This window comes from Diaphorina citri, unplaced genomic scaffold (assembly GCF_000475195.1).
Source record: "Diaphorina citri unplaced genomic scaffold, Diaci psyllid genome assembly version 1.1 scaffold1045, whole genome shotgun sequence".
NCBI classification, from domain to species: Eukaryota; Metazoa; Arthropoda; class Insecta; order Hemiptera; family Psyllidae; genus Diaphorina; species Diaphorina citri.
Window position 1 is genome coordinate 89,788 of NW_007378475.1, and position 15,586 is coordinate 105,373.

The 15,586-nt window shown below is 38.7% G+C and overlaps 3 protein-coding genes across 3 annotated transcripts in view; 2 read left to right on the forward strand and 1 right to left on the reverse strand.

Moving 5' to 3' along the window:
- LOC103513918 overlaps positions 1 to 12,121 on the reverse strand; it is a 31,747-nt gene extending 19,626 nt beyond the window's left edge. The window contains exon 1 of the mRNA XM_008478772.3: positions 11,898 to 12,121. The gene's annotated coding sequence lies outside the window, so the exon portion shown is untranslated. The remainder of the gene's footprint in view (positions 1 to 11,897) is intronic.
- LOC103513923 (protein abnormal spindle) lies at positions 1,313 to 11,711 on the forward strand. The gene is made up of 15 exons (XM_026827015.1): positions 1,313 to 1,627; positions 1,867 to 2,049; positions 2,299 to 2,652; positions 2,894 to 3,575; positions 3,688 to 4,118; positions 4,245 to 5,454; positions 5,593 to 5,772; positions 5,942 to 5,983; positions 6,339 to 6,492; positions 6,875 to 7,046; positions 7,384 to 7,570; positions 8,068 to 8,285; positions 9,468 to 9,590; positions 9,899 to 10,190; positions 11,422 to 11,711. The coding sequence occupies exons 1-15, from the start codon at positions 1,613 to 1,615 to the stop codon at positions 11,709 to 11,711; spliced, it is 4,533 nt and encodes a 1,510-aa protein (XP_026682816.1). The 5' UTR covers positions 1,313 to 1,612.
- Positions 12,122 to 13,229: 1,108 nt separating the features above from the next.
- LOC113469372 lies at positions 13,230 to 14,871 on the forward strand. Its single transcript, XM_026827011.1, has 3 exons — positions 13,230 to 13,420; positions 13,788 to 13,919; positions 14,376 to 14,871. The coding sequence occupies exons 1-3, from the start codon at positions 13,292 to 13,294 to the stop codon at positions 14,667 to 14,669; spliced, it is 555 nt and encodes a 184-aa protein (XP_026682812.1). The 5' UTR covers positions 13,230 to 13,291; the 3' UTR covers positions 14,670 to 14,871.
- Positions 14,872 to 15,586: the final 715 nt, after the last annotated feature.

Sequence of the window (15,586 nt, forward strand, 5' to 3'; positions counted from 1 at the left end):
TTATTTCCTTCCCGTCATCTCCCCATTTACCTCCCTATCCCTCCTCCTTCCAGTATACCTGACGGCAACTGGCAGGGATATTAATTTGAAAAAATTAATTGAAGAAAATGGGAGAACTCGGAACGTCACAGTTTCGTAGAAGAAACTCGCGTCAGAAGGTGTCACAGAGCGTCTCTCAGGTCAATTTTTTTGTTTGGATTTTCTGATACGTGACTTTATGACCTAATTATTTAGAATTTGTCCCGAAAGAGATAGTTTTTCTCTCCTTTTCTTCGGGTTCTTCTTTGTCTACGTTTTTCCAGTAGTACCGTTCATCATGACATTAGGACCTACAATTCCAGAATAGTTTTTTGTTGATTTATCAATTAATTTTGAGGTCTTTCCTTTCTTTATTCAATATTTGCCTTGACTCGTAAACGGTGATGAAAAATTGACTGCAGAATAAGATCTCACTTTCCCTTTAAATCATGGGATATATAGGTCACTGAAAAAGGGGTCGATTTTACACCAGATTTCTTTCAAAGACTCAGTTCTCCCTATTACGAGCAAATAATGTTAATATTCGTTCTTTAAAAAGTAAAAAAGGTAATAATAATAAATAAAAAATGAAAATAAAATAAGAAAGCTCTAACTTATAAAGTTCTTTGAGAAGCATAAACAAAACTTTCTTCCATATCTATCGCCTCTCTCCCCCTTATTCTCTTCCTTTTCACCCTCTCTCTTCTTTCTCTCTTTTTTTACCCTCCCTTTTCTCCTTCTCTCTCTCTCTCTTTCTTCCTCTCCCTTCCTGCTATTTCCTCCCTATTTGTTATCCTATTGTCTTTATTACAGCACTGTAATACCTCCTATCGGTAGCTTCTGTACCTAGGCGCACGGCAATGCGCCCAGTGCGCCAGGCCAAGTTCCGGCCTGAGCACGCCAGTGTGTATATTACACGAAACATTTCGACGCATTTTTACCCCTATCTTAACTCTGCCGTAAACGTATGCAAACGAAAAATATAAATAACCTCTTAAAATATTTCAATTCACTTCCCAAAATCTCAACCATTAGGTTTAATTAGATATTGATAATTAATGAATATTAAAATAAAATCATAAAATATAGGTAATATTAAAATTGAAATATATTTATTAATGCAATTTATTTTTGCCTTTTTAGATTTGGGGAGGTAACACTGATATCGGATGTACGATAATCCAAATTACCGTACAATCCGTAAGTCCGTACAATATTGGTTATCTGGCAACAGTGTATTCTAAACGCTCTTCAACGGAATCAACGGTTAATCGGTTATTTTTATTTTTGAACTTTGATCAAATTCAAAAATGGTTCTTTTTTCTTTTCTTTTGTAAAAAGTTTTAATTCCAAGTTTTCAGATTAATTTGAAGTGAAGGTGTATTAATTTCATCTGTACATGATTTAGCTGTCCAATTTAGATTAGCATCAAAAATGCTCTAGAGTGAACAACAGAAGTTTAACTGTACCTTGTTGTTTGTGTGTAGTTCTTGTGTACCTACTGAGAAAACTCTTGGGATTCAGGTTGCTTATTGCTACAGTACTTGCCTAGCCTTTTCTCTGTGAAAACTTCAGTCTCGCTTCTTCTGTCAAAATGATGGCCTTTGTGGTAAGTTTAGTTCAATTTTGGTGGGTTGGAATTCCCCTGCTTATAAAGCTCTACCTTGGTACCCTTATTGCTTATTGGCATGTTATTTCCACTCACCCAAGCCTAAATATATGTTACATCTCATACTCTTACAGGAAAGAACCCAAGCCCACAGCTGCAGAAGGAGTTAACAAGTTGATATCCTATTTTGCTTAGTTGAAGAAAACTTTTGTTAGAAAATGTTTTCTTTCTTCTTTCAGATAAATAATACCCCTGAGCAAAAGTCCAAGAAAAAGAAATCAGAAATGCCTCCTGAACCTCCATCATATTTGGTACTGATGCCATTTCAACCTCCTGCTAAATTATTTTTTGAGCACATTAAAATGGGACAAGAAGCAAAAAGAATTTTAAAAATAAGAAATCCATCTGACAACTCCATTCAAGTAAGTCAACTTTTCCAAACACATACATACCTACCTTCTTACTTCTTCATGGATAGGTAGGTTTGTTTTAGTTATGTACCTAGTAGGGAGGTAACCAGGTAACTACCAAATAGATTAAAATGGTGGATGCAAATTTTCAAGGGGGTGAGAAATCATGTGTGTAAGTTGTGCTCTGTATGTATTCCAGCACAGATATTTCAGCAGACTGGTAAAATGCATCACACGATAATTTTATTATTTCTTTTCCAGGTGATTTTAGATAAACTTCCTGATCCCAAGATTGGGTTGGCACTGTCACAAACAGAGTTCACTGTTGACAAAAACAATGAATTCATCATAGAAATCACATTCAAACCTTTGCTAGAAGGTAGTGGCAGAGAATGTATTCATGTCAAAGATGTCAACAAAAATAAGAAAATATCTGACATTTTCATTAACTGGGAATCCATCAATCCAAATCCTCCCAAGATGAAGAAAAAGAAACCTTTGGCTTTGGAAACAAAAATTCTGACCCAAAATAAAGTCATTGGAAAGAAAACTCATGTTAAGAACACAACTGTTCCTAACAAACCATTGTGGAAGAGTTCCTATGGTTATCCATCAGTAAGTATAAAGTTTTCTTGATTTTAATTTTATTTGAGTCATTTGAATACTGCTTGTAACTTCTGATGCCTTGTGAGTTCACTTGGTATCACAACCAACACACTTGCTCCATTTTGCATCCTAATACATACATGAAATCAAACATTGTCCTGAGGATTTACTACAAGCATAAGTTTTTTAGTTCATAGTTCATAAATCTACTCAAGTGTTCACTTAATTTTTATTTCTCTCATTCCAACAGACAAAGACCAATTCCACAGTGACAAAATCACAAAAGTCTGAGATTGTTGAAGACCTACCCCCTTGTAATGTTCCTGGCACTCCAACACGCAGACAAACCTACAATGTTGAAGACAAAGAAAATTTGGACACAAACTGTGGCATCTATAGTAACAAGCAGAAGCGTAGCCCTCGCATTGGTAGAGATACTGTACTAACTCCATTGCCATTACTTACAGTAGGGAGACTCAAAACCAAACAGAACAAGGGTGAGGACAATATTGACCGGTACAGTATTTCTTCTGATTGTGATCCGAAAGCAAAACAAGTACAAACCATTCGAAATTTACAAGTATCTGAAGATATTTTACATCTGGGTCCTAGTGATGACAGTGGAGATGAAGTTGTGTACTTGGGAAACAAAACTTTCAGAAAGCAGACAGAGCATGGCAGACGTGACACTTATCTTGTGAATAATACAACTCAAGTCAAGCATACACTTCCAACTCAGAACATACATCAAGACAGACGCAACACTTACCATGTGGATAATACTCACACTGTCAAGAACAGTAACATGTACGATCACCCTATCATATCAGACATGGAGTTCACTGGACAAATGTTTATTGAAGAGGAAGAAATCCGTGAGACTAAAATCATCCGCACGCCATTGTGCAAGAGAAACTCATTTGGTAAAAGAGGTTCCTGGGACAATGCTGACACGTCTTATGATAATAATTCACGTAGGAACTCTATCGAAATGGTGAATGGAAAACTGAGAATCAGGAAGTCTTCATTGGGAAAGTAAAAGAGGTTCCTGGGACAACGCTGACACGTCTTATGATAATAATTCACGTAGGAACTCTATCGAAATGGTGAATGGAAAACTGAGAATCAGGAAGTCTTCATTGGGAAAACTTTACAACGAGTATAGACGTCGCTCTACAGACAGATTTTCTATTGATAGTCTGGAAGCTGTTGAGGATATCGATGTAAAGGCTAGTGTGAATCCTTTAGATGGCGCCATATTTGACAATCTCAACTTTGACAATGAAACCATTTCATCTCCACTCGAGATACCGGAATATTTCAACCCGAGGCGAACATCAACAGATCTAAAACAGCACAAGAGACTCTCCTTGAAAAATGCGAAACAATCTAAGAAGAAGATGGAATTCCACAATGAACAGTTGGAGAATATTAGCGAAAAAGCGAAGAATGCTTTTGATGAAAGTCTCAATAATTTGAAGTCTAGGAGACTCTCCTTGAAAAATGCGAAACAATCTAAGAAAAAGATGGAATTCCACAATGAACAGTTGGAGAATATTAGCGAAAAAGCGAAGAATGCTTTTGATGAAAGTCTCAATAATTTGAAGTCTACTACCCATGATATGTTTGCAGCACTCTTCAATGGAATCAAACCTCTGGAGGATGTTGGTAACTTGAGTGGTATTAGCTCCATTAAATCTGGAGATGTGGATGGAACATATCTAAGTGAAGGCAAGACAGACAAGCAACATGACCATCCAACAGTCATTAAAAAGGATCTAGCTGAAACCTACGTTAAAGAAAAACCTGTTGACAGTGCTCCTGTTGAACATAATGGAAAACAACCTGAAACATCAGCTAAACCATTATTGAATGAAACATATCTGAGTGAAAAGAGAAAAGATGAAACATTTGTGCACCCTGGCATGCAAAAGGATCTAGGAGAAACCTACGTGAAGGAAAGAATTGTTGACTGTACCTTCGTCCAGAATAAAGATGTCAATAGCAAAACTTTCATTAAAGAAAAACCTGTAACATCTGTTGCTTGGAATGAAACTTTTCAAAAATCATGCAATGCAACTATTGAGGCTAAAAACGCCACTTATAACGTACAGACCTATGCTGAGAAATCTGTGAATATTCCACAGGCGAGCACAGCTAGCATTGATCGCAGTACTAAACAGACAACAAAGTCAACATCTGTGGACATACCAGATCATGCTCTCTTGCTCAACCCTTTGAAATCCATCAATGAGAAAATTTCATCCATCGAATTTGATGTCATTCGTTGTGAACAAAAACATGCAGATATTGCAGGCAAATTTGTAGAACCTCGAGATAATATTTCAGAGGAAAGACTCGCATCTATTCCTGAATCAAACGAATCCAAACTTCCCAACACAACATCTACCGACAGTTTTGAATCACTGAACCAGTCCATCTCTCCGAAACTGGGCAGTACAATCACATCAACAGGTACCGATGAAATGAAAAGTAATAGATCAGTAGAAGATGAATTGAGAAGTAAGGATACTTGTGATAAGGAAGATAAACCTACGGCATGGACTGTTGAAATATCTCCTCCAGCTAAAGTTGTGGAAGAGAAGAAACAGCCTGGGTCTTACGACTTCCTTATCAAATATCAACAGCCTCGTACAATATCCAGGACTATCAGGAAGCCTAGTACTACCAGAACAACAAGAACTTTACCAAGCTCCACTCCTAAGGTGAACAACAAGACTGCCGGTGATACACTTAATGAAACAGCTAAAAACAAATCCCTGAACTCATCGACTTCTAGCTCAGACAGAAGTAAGAATTCCTCTTCAGATTTCCTGGAAACTTCCGCCAGGAGTCTGTCACGTAAGAGACGTTCTAATAGCAGTGTGGATAATGAGATCAGTGGTGGGAAGAAGGATAATGAAACCAGACAAGGACCTCCGCCGAGAAGCAAGAATTCCTCTTCAGATTTCCTGGAAACTTCCGCCAGGAGTGTGTCACGTAAGAGACGTTCTAATAGCAGTGTGGATAATGAGATCAGTGGTGGGAAGAAGGATAATGAAACCAGACAAGGACCTCCGCCTGGGAAACTACTTCGTGCCTCCAGTCAAGATGCATTCAAGAAACCAGGTAAGAACCTATCCTTTTGTATCTTTAAATAACATCTTGGGTTCAAAAGTTGGGGTTTATTGATGCATATGAAACAAGAGGAATCACACTCATTCATTTGAAACATGCAAGAATTATTCTAAATTTCATTCACCTTGATCTAATTTTGCTTTTTAATCGATTGTTTCAGCCTCAAAGCAACTGCCTGTCAAGCCCCCTGTCAGAAAAGCAGGTTAGTTCAAAGTTCAAACTTTTATTTTCCTCTACTTAAATAAATAAGTAATTAATCCGATCCATAAGTTCCTTCTTGAATCCTTGAAGAAGGGGGGGGGGGATTGGTAAGTAGATATAACAATGTTCTGGTGTAGGTAGGTATAGTGGTTAGCGCGGTGGACTACGAATTTGAAGGTTGGTAGTTCGAGTCCTGACCAAGTGAAAATTTAGCCGATTGTACATATTAGGCGGGGACATTTTTGACAAGGATTAATGGTAAACGCAGCGAAAGTTTTTTTTTATATATATATATATTTAAAACTAAAAAAAATACATGAAAAGACCCTAGAATAGAAATATTTGTACCATTACAGCTGGACTTCCAATGAAATCACTCAGTCTGGGCAAGAAGAAGAAACCCAGAGAGGAATCGGTCCAGTTTTACAATCCTGAAAAGATCATCTCTGACTACACAGACTCCAACCTTCTCATTGCTACAAGTACTAGCTCCACACCCTTCTCAGTAGGGTAAGTAGATTAACCTATGTGATTTTTAGCCCGTCCTTCCTTTATTATTATGATAGTAATAAAAAAAAGGTAAAAGGGACGGGCTATTGTATTTGCTTCGGTGTCGTCTGTCTGTTCCCATAGAAGGACTTATCCAAACCTGGTCGACAAATTAAATATCAAATATATCAAATTACTTAAAGGTCTTTTTACCAGGAACACGAAAGTGGTGGTGCAAATTTTGTCCTGAAAACCAAAAAGAAAAAAAAAAAAAAAAAAAACGGTTTTTGGGGCATTTTTTTCACATTTTCTCACACAAAGGAGCTCTGATCTTGAAATTTGTCGCGACGACCTATGAACTCAAAGCGATACGAAAACCAATAACAAAACACTCTTATTTCAGATCGCTCTACATGGATCCTAAAGTTCTGGACGACCTAGAGCGGGACAATATCAAGTGGCTAAACTCTTTACTCACGCCTCCTATTGAGCTAGAGTGTGATGCCGAAGGCTTGTGGTGTGTGGACATAGCCGACCTCTGGCTCAAGAGCTCCCGCACCCAGAATATTGAGCTGGTAAGCTTTAGGATACACCTTTACTCAGGGTGAATTTCACCAATATTTTTTCAGTCCCTAGAAGGCCTGTTAAACTAACAACCTGTTAGGTTCCATTTGATTTATATAGGTAAGCAAACAGGCTGTTAGGGGCTAAAACGAAGGTTGGTGAAACCCATCATTATTATTTTACTAATTTCCTCTATAAAAATAAATCTCTTAGTAGTACTCAGTAGAAAATAAATATGATAATGTAAATTTAAAAAAAGTCACTCAAAAAGGGCAAGGGGACTTTTCAGCCTTATTCGGGTTGGATAAAGAAGGTATATTCAATTTTATTCTACATGTGTATTTACAGGCCCCGAGTCGTGAGAAGACAGCCATGAAGTACCATGGACAGCAGGATAGACTGGATGCTCTGAGGAAAGCGGCTTTTCAATTGTTTCGCTCGGCCAGTATGAGTCCAGTGCTATCCAAACTATCCTGGCATATCAGCAAGAACCTTATTGAAGTTCGCAAGGACCGCGATCTACATTTGGATCAAGGTATTTATTTTTAATATTAATATTATTTATTTTTTCACGCAATCATATTCATTAGATTAAATTGGGCAAAAATGTTCAATGCTTAAAGAAAATTTGCTCTTTGGGCTTGATCAGACCTTTAGGGGGCCTGTAGGGTTCCTTTTCTGAGTGAGTTCTACAGTATTCATACTATTCATTGCACCTTTAGTATAAAATAAATGTGAGCGCTACTGTCATTATTTGTTTGTCAGTTGTCACCTAAGTAACATTGATTGAAGAGAATTGGAGGATTCACATGTTAGGCATGGTAGCACAGACCACACGAGTCTAATGTAGCAGTTGTTTCATTGGTACGAAATAAAAACGGAGATGAAACGCTCATCTTTTTTCCGGTCGAGTCCAAGTCAAGTTCTGAAATTTATCGAGGTGTAACAACTGGGGAACGACATTTGTGACAACCATTAAAAACCTATGCTTATTCAACAATTGAAATCCCTTTTCCCCCTTGAATCCCACAGGACTTCAACAGAAGGTGATCTCCCTTCTCCTCTGCTACAATCCCCTCTGGCTTCGTATCGGGTTGGAAGCTGTTTACGGATGTACGGTTCCTCTTCATCACAACAACGATGTACTGGGCCTTACTTCATTCATGCGCAAACATCTGGTGAACGACCCGTACACACGCAAACAACATTCACACCCCAAAGTACCCAACCTGATGGACGCCTCGTTCGCGGTAAGTGGTCGTTCGACCTAGCAGAAGTCTTTGGTTCGATTCCCGACTTTTGTTTATTCGACTTAAGTACAGGAAATATCCATTTTCAAGAGGCCCTAACACCATAATACATATGAGGAAGGGGGGAGGGGGGTTAATAATAAAATAATGTAAACCTCACAAAACCAACTAGAAAGACTGTTCTATTTATGGAACGCTTTAGGTAGGTTTCAAATTTTTTGATTACTACCGAACGACCTCAGTTTGTTTGTTTGTTTTTTTTTTTTTTTACTCTTTGTCACAAAGCACCTCTTACGAATATCTTCATAATTTAAGTAGGTACTTTATCACCCTTACAAAAGAAAGTAATGAGAAAATTTATATGACTATCTGCCGACAAGAAAAGTCTGTTCAACTTCTTAATTGATATAATGATAAATATTATGAGTTGTGAAAGACTTTGTTTCCCCATATTGGCGAAAAATCCATCGTCAAAAAATTGGACCGTGTGTAGACGCCTTTAAACCAAATTCAGCAGGTACCTAGCAAGGGTGCCTGAGAAAATTTCCAATTTCACTTTCTCACACAATTTGTTCTTAGAACAAAATTTTCCTTGTCCGTACCAGTGGCGTGTGGTGCTTTTCAAATTTTACTGAATTTATTTTTTTACCTGGTATTTTTTAACAAGTTGAGATAAAACGCACGCTGTGTTTGCATGTCACGCATTGCGATATAGCGTGTCTTTATGACATGCACTGCGTGTTTGAGTCTCAAATATTCCGCGCGCTGTGTTTTCATCCTAGCGTACTGTCTATAGTGACTCTGTATCGTACATGCCGCCTGACGGAGTCGTGTGTAAGCGTCAAGATCTACTCTCATCTGCCTGGTCGCGCGGAACCGACGTTGTACGTTAACTACAGCTTGTTTGAGCTCGGCATACTCGTCCCGTTGGTTTTTAGCGATCAGATAGGCACGGAATCTGGTCTGTATTGTGATCGTGGCGGTACGCAGGGCGACATATCTCTCACGTTGTGTTCTCATCGCTACATTAGCTCGGTAGCGGCGCTGTATAGTGATAGTTGCAGCCTTCAACTCGTGTAAGTAGCTCGCTTCCAGTCGCATCAGTTTGGTGTTTCTATACCACTGTTGTATAACACTAATCGTCTTTTTCATTATAATTTTTCCATTTAATTCTAATTCCAGGATGCGATGAAGAAATTCATCCTGAGGAAGTTCCTGATGGTTGTCTACTTTCTGGATCGGGCCAAGAGTACCAAACTGATCCGACATGATCCTTGCCTCTTCAATAAGAAATCCAAATACAAGGTAAGTGATGAAGTGCTAATTTCAATAGAGATGTCAATTTGAGACTTTAAAATAAGAGTGTTTATTTATATTGCTCCTTTACTCTAGCAGTAGGCTACTACAAAATATTGTGGTCAAATTCTCAAATTATTTTGAGGATAAAATTCCATACCTCGGCGGGGATTGTACCCAAGCCCTCCTGTTTACCAGGCGAGCGTCTTGACCACTACACCACCAGAGTACTAGTAGGTTGAAAATTAGTACAAACCAATTTAGGTTAGGACCTCACAATTGTTATTGATACCTATTTCTTTGTTTAACCTTTACAGGACAGTGCCCAACTTGTCATCGAGTTCAGTCGGGACCTTATCTCAGGCGGTGACATCCTCCGTCACCTGCGTACAATAGGGTACCTCCTTGAACACAAACAGACCTTCCTCAACGAATTCGACTTCTCTACGAAATCCCTGCTGGATTTACGCGACGGTGTACGTTTAGCCCGGGCGATGGAGATTATTCTGCACCAGAAGTTCCTGACTAAGCGACTGCGAGCCCCGGCCATATCCCGCCTACAGAAGGTACACAATGTGGAGATCTCTATCAGTGCCCTGCAAGATGCTGGTAAGTGCTTCCCTCATCCATTGAGACGAGAAATGGATTTTGTCTCGTCTCGCTTGCTACTAATCATCCTCCTACCTTTATTATAAAGATTAAATCAAGTAGTAAATACCTAGTTACAGATCGGTAGGTCCAACTAGACAACCAAAGAAAGTGTGTATATTAAATACAACATGAGCTTTTAGAACCATAAAACGTTTAAAAATACTTTCAAGACATGCAGAAAAGGTCAGAGATAATCAATGAAGATGGAAATTACCTATACCTATTGAAGACAACAACATGAGCTTTTAGCTGGAACCATAAAGGTTTATAAATGTTTCGAAATATTCAGAAACAGCTGTCAGAGTAAAGGAATGGAAATGCCAACTGTCCCTACTTTTTTCTAAGGCTTTATGGCAGGATTCTCACACAGTGAGCTCTTCCACCCAACCAAAGATAGGATAGTAAAAGGGGAAAAGGAGAAGATTATAAGATTAGATGAAGAAAATGAATAGAATAGAAGTTTCGAATTCCATTTTTCGTCTTCCAGGTTACGACATTCAGGACGACATTACTGCCAAGGACATTGCGGACGGTCATCGCGAGAAGACTCTGTCGAGACACGCTATATCGCAATGCGTGACATGCAAACACAGCGTGCGTTTTATCTCAACTTAAAACAAGCTGTGCGTACTGTGGAAACCAGATACCAAGCGCGACTCGCTATGAGATCTCACAGGGAGCGATTCCTAGCGATGAAAGCGAGTGTGCTGAGAATAGAGAATTGGTATCTAGGAAAGCGAGTCGCTAGTCAGGAAAGACATAACTATTTGGAACTTCGGTTCTTTACTGTAATGATTCAGAGACGGTTCCGATTCAAGCTGAACTTGAGGAAATATGAGCGAGTGATAGAACTGCTCAAGTTGAAGCGAGAACAGGAGAGGCAGGAGAAATACAATGAAGATGGAAATTACCTATACCTATTGAAGACAACAACATGAGCTTTTAGCTGGAACCATAAAGCTTTATAAATGTTTCGAAATATTCAGAAACAGCTGTCAGAGTAAAGGAATGGAAATGCCAACTGTCCCTACTTTTTTCTAAGGCTTTATGGCAGGATTCTCACACAGTGAGCTCTTCCACCCAACCAAAGATAGGATAGTAAAAGGGGAAAAGGAGAAGATTATAAGATTAGATGAAGAAAATGAATAGAATAGAAGTTTCGAATTCCATTCCATTTTTCGTCTTCCAGGTTACGACATTCAGGACGACATTACTGCCAAGGACATTGCGGACGGTCATCGCGAGAAGACTCTGTCCCTCCTCTGGCAAATTATCTACAAGTTCCAAGCTCCCCGTTATGAACGAGCCGCTCTCACTATTCAACACTGGTGGAAGAACAAGAGCCTCCTGGTTGAGATTAGGCGGCGCATTCGAGCCAAGCTGGCGGCCCGACAAAATGCCGCGGCTACTCTACTGCAGAGCAAGTGGAAAGGTAAGCTAATAGAAAGAAAGATAAGCCTTTTATACTGCGAGAATTAGACTGAAAAGTCCCTTTAAGAAAGGTCACGAAAGACAAGATAAAGCCAGGACATACTAGGTATACGAATCTTCTGAAGTGCAATGCAACATTTGCTATTGTTAGGAACTAAAACGTGAATCTTAAAAGTTCCCTTATTTAACATGCAAAAGATCGTTTTAACCACAGTTAGTACAGAGTTCACTTACCCTTTGTAAGGAGTCGTTTTAGCTTATCGAAACACAACACTACGAACGAACCAATTAAAGTTTTGACAAGGGAATTCAAATAAAAAGTCTCAAAAGTTGACGGATTATTTAAAAATTAAACGTTGAAACTTTAGAAAAATCAAGTTAAAAAAATCACAGCTTCTTTAATGAAGGTAATTCGAAGTTGGGAAAATCACTTTCTAAACCGACACTAAACCGAACCGACCGCCTGCTTTTCGAAAACTGAACTTGCTGAGTGCTGGTGCTGGCAAAAGTTTACTGCGTAGAAATTTTCCTCAATTCTGATTGGCTGTGAGGATATCGTATGATTTAGATTTATCGTATGATTTAGATTTAGGCTGACTACACACGGTCTGATTTTTTTTTTTTTTTTTTCTACCAAGCTGGTATTACAAAGTCAATCACTTTCTTAACCGACACTAAACCGAACCGACCGCCTGCTTTTCGAAAACTGAACTTGCTGAGTGCTGGCAAAAGTTTACTGCGTAGAAATTTTCCTCAATTCTGATTGGCTGTGAGGATATCGTATGATTTTTAGATTTAGGCTGACTACACACGGTCTGATTTTTTTTTCTTTTTTTGTCTACCAAGCTGGTATTACAAAGTCATGTGCTACTTACTTATTATAAGCGCTTTTAGGTAATAGATAAAACTGAGCGATTTCGATTGCAAATATTTCAAGGGGTTACTTTCTGGTGTTCTCGTGTTGACCCAGCACCTAAATGACAAGTATTGTCTCTTCTCGCCCATCTGATGAGAGGCATACTACGGAATGGGTGTGCTACGACACAGGCCACATGCGTCTAATGTAGTAGTTGTTTCATTGCTATGAAATAATAACGGCGCGGCGGTGGAACACTCATCTTAAAAAAAATAATAATAATAAAATGTTCTATAACCAACCTCAGGTGCAGTGGTTAACTCGGTGGACTTCGGATCTGGAGGTTAGTGATTCGAGTCCAAGTCTATTTCTGAAATTTATCATGGTTTATTGAGGTGGAGAGAAAATCGTGACAAGCATTCACTAGGTATATTGATTGATTGACGGTTAAAAACGATTAAAATTCCCATGTTCCCTCAAACATTTTCGAAATAATGGTTCTAATCCTTAATATTATACCGACGAATATTTTCAAGATAATGTTCTCTGATTCTCAACTTAGAGCACAAATGATATAGGTACGTACCTTTAAGTGTAAGCAGTGCTTTATTTAGACTGTCAGCTTAGAACAAGTTGTTCCATTATACTAATACTAACAGTTTACACAAATGATGTGTATTTTACCTACTGATAAATATGTCGTTTACTCTCCCCAGATACCATCACAACTTTGTCCCCGAAGCTTTGTGTCGAGTTCACCAACAAAGGTCTGATGCCAATGCTGTACCAATATCTACAAAGTGCCAATAGATCCGAACCAAATAAACTGATGGCCATTGCTATTCTACGAGTATTCATCAATCTGGCGCGGTTTGATCTGACTGCCCCCATTCTGTGGAAGGTGAGTTTTGAGTCGACTTTAGTTTTGGCCCTGATCCTAAACACTGCTAAAGATTCGTTCACGTGGGTTACCTCTATTCCAGAAACGAAACTTTTGAGAAAAAAAAACGTTTTAATTTGTGTACCTACTTATCTTTTTGAGCCTACTAAAAACTAAAACTAAGGCAAGTAAAAATCGGAGTCCTAAGACAACCCCTGTAAACGGACTTTTCAGTCCTATCTCAGTAGGATAGACAAAAACAACCCCTATCCTAAGTAGAAGTACTAAAATATCTTAGCAAGATACAAACCCTATTAGTAATGCCTACTACTTCAGTAGAAGTACTAAGATAGTAGATAGTAATGTAATGTTTAATTATATCTCGCAGGTTACTCTGATGGTAGATGGACTGAATACTATAGTGGACTTGATCAAGATCTGGTATGGCAAGAATGAAGAGCTGATGTGTGCTGCTACCACTCTGCTGTGGCTGTTCGCTATGAAACCGGAGAATATAGAGGTAAGAAAGAAAATGCTTTCATTGTAGGATATACCTAGTCATCTAAAAATATCCTTTTGAAACAAAGTTTCACATCGACGCAGTAAAAATGGCTCAGTAGTAGTAATGGAGTAATACAGGAGGTTATAGTCTCAAACTATGTTGGATCCACGCCCTGCTGTTTACCAAGCGAGCGTCTTGACCACAACACCACCAAGACAGTTTAATATAGGACCGCTAAAGGTATGCAAAAATAGGAGAATGGTAGAAGAAAACCCATTCCTGTCGCCCTCTCTTATTAGGTATTTATTCATTTATTTTAAACAGGTTTTTTTTTATAAAACTTACACCTGTTCTGTACGAAATACATAAGACCTTGTTTAGACTGTAGGACTAAAGGGACTTTTCAATCTCATTCTTGCAGTATAAACAGGGTATATTCTATTCTAATTTCCCCTCCTCTCTCTCTCTCCCCAGGTGATCAACTCCACCGAGAACCTGAATAAGAAACTCCTCTACGTGTTCACTCAACTGGACAGAAAGAAACCCAAGAAGCCCTCCGCCCCTCTCTCCCTCCCCGGTGCCAAGGCAGACTGGGGTCTGGGGTATAGAAGAAAAGTGTTCACCCATCCTCTGTATGCTGTGACCACGGTATGCCGGAAACTAGGACTGGTAGGAGGAGGAGAGGACCTGAGTAGGGTGTCCATAGCCAGCGCTGGACATGCTAGCTCCCGGCTGAGGAGTGTTAAGATTGCCAAACATTCGTTTTGAATCTACCTGAATTCCTATGGCTAGGAGTCGACCAGTCGATTACTGAGAAGTAAACTTTTGTTTCGATTTTAGCTAAATTTCCGTTGCTAGTAGAAGGTTAAAATGAAAAGCAAACTTTCGTTTTGATTTTGGCGGAATTTCCGTTCGTAGCCGTGTTTGCATTGTCATTCCTCATTTTTGTGTTACCCATTGTCATTCCTCATTACCCCTACTATTGGGAATTTTACCCATTTACTTAAAAAAAAAAAAAAAATACCATAGAGACTGAAAATGAATGTAAGATCAATTTGGAAGGAAGAGATTACTAGGAAAAATTGACTGTATTTACTTTAGGTATAAATTTATGTACAAGTTTTTGTTTAATGTGAGGAGAATGTTTACAATTTATTGTGAGCAGCCCCTCTCGCATTAAAGTAAAGACAGCATTTTAATTTTGTACAAAGTCGTTTTAAAATTTTAAATAGTTCTGATAGTTCTTCTGTTAATTTTATGCGGCCATAAGAGCCAGTCTCGTCTTGAGAAATGGTCGCCTTATTTCTTGAGATTAAGTTCTTTTTTATAATTTTCATATTTTATTTATTATTAACCAACCCTCCCTGTTTGTGAAAAAATACACTTTGGTCTCTAATATGTTGCTGTAAATACCCAATTATCGTTTTTTCTCTTTTGCATGTTTGGAGGAATCAAAGCGGCGCGGCAGCCGTAAAGTGCAAACACTCCGTGGAAAAGGGCCATTGATTCGTTGGTTTTAAACAAAACTTGGGACTTGGGAGCTTCCATTTCCATTTCCATCTCCACTTACTCCGTTGAACCCTCCACAGTCTTCATCTCCATTGATGTCTGAGATTTCATAATCTGAGATGATGGCTCCGCTTCAGTCTGCGATTATGGGTCCCAGATGTCTGAGTTTATGACCC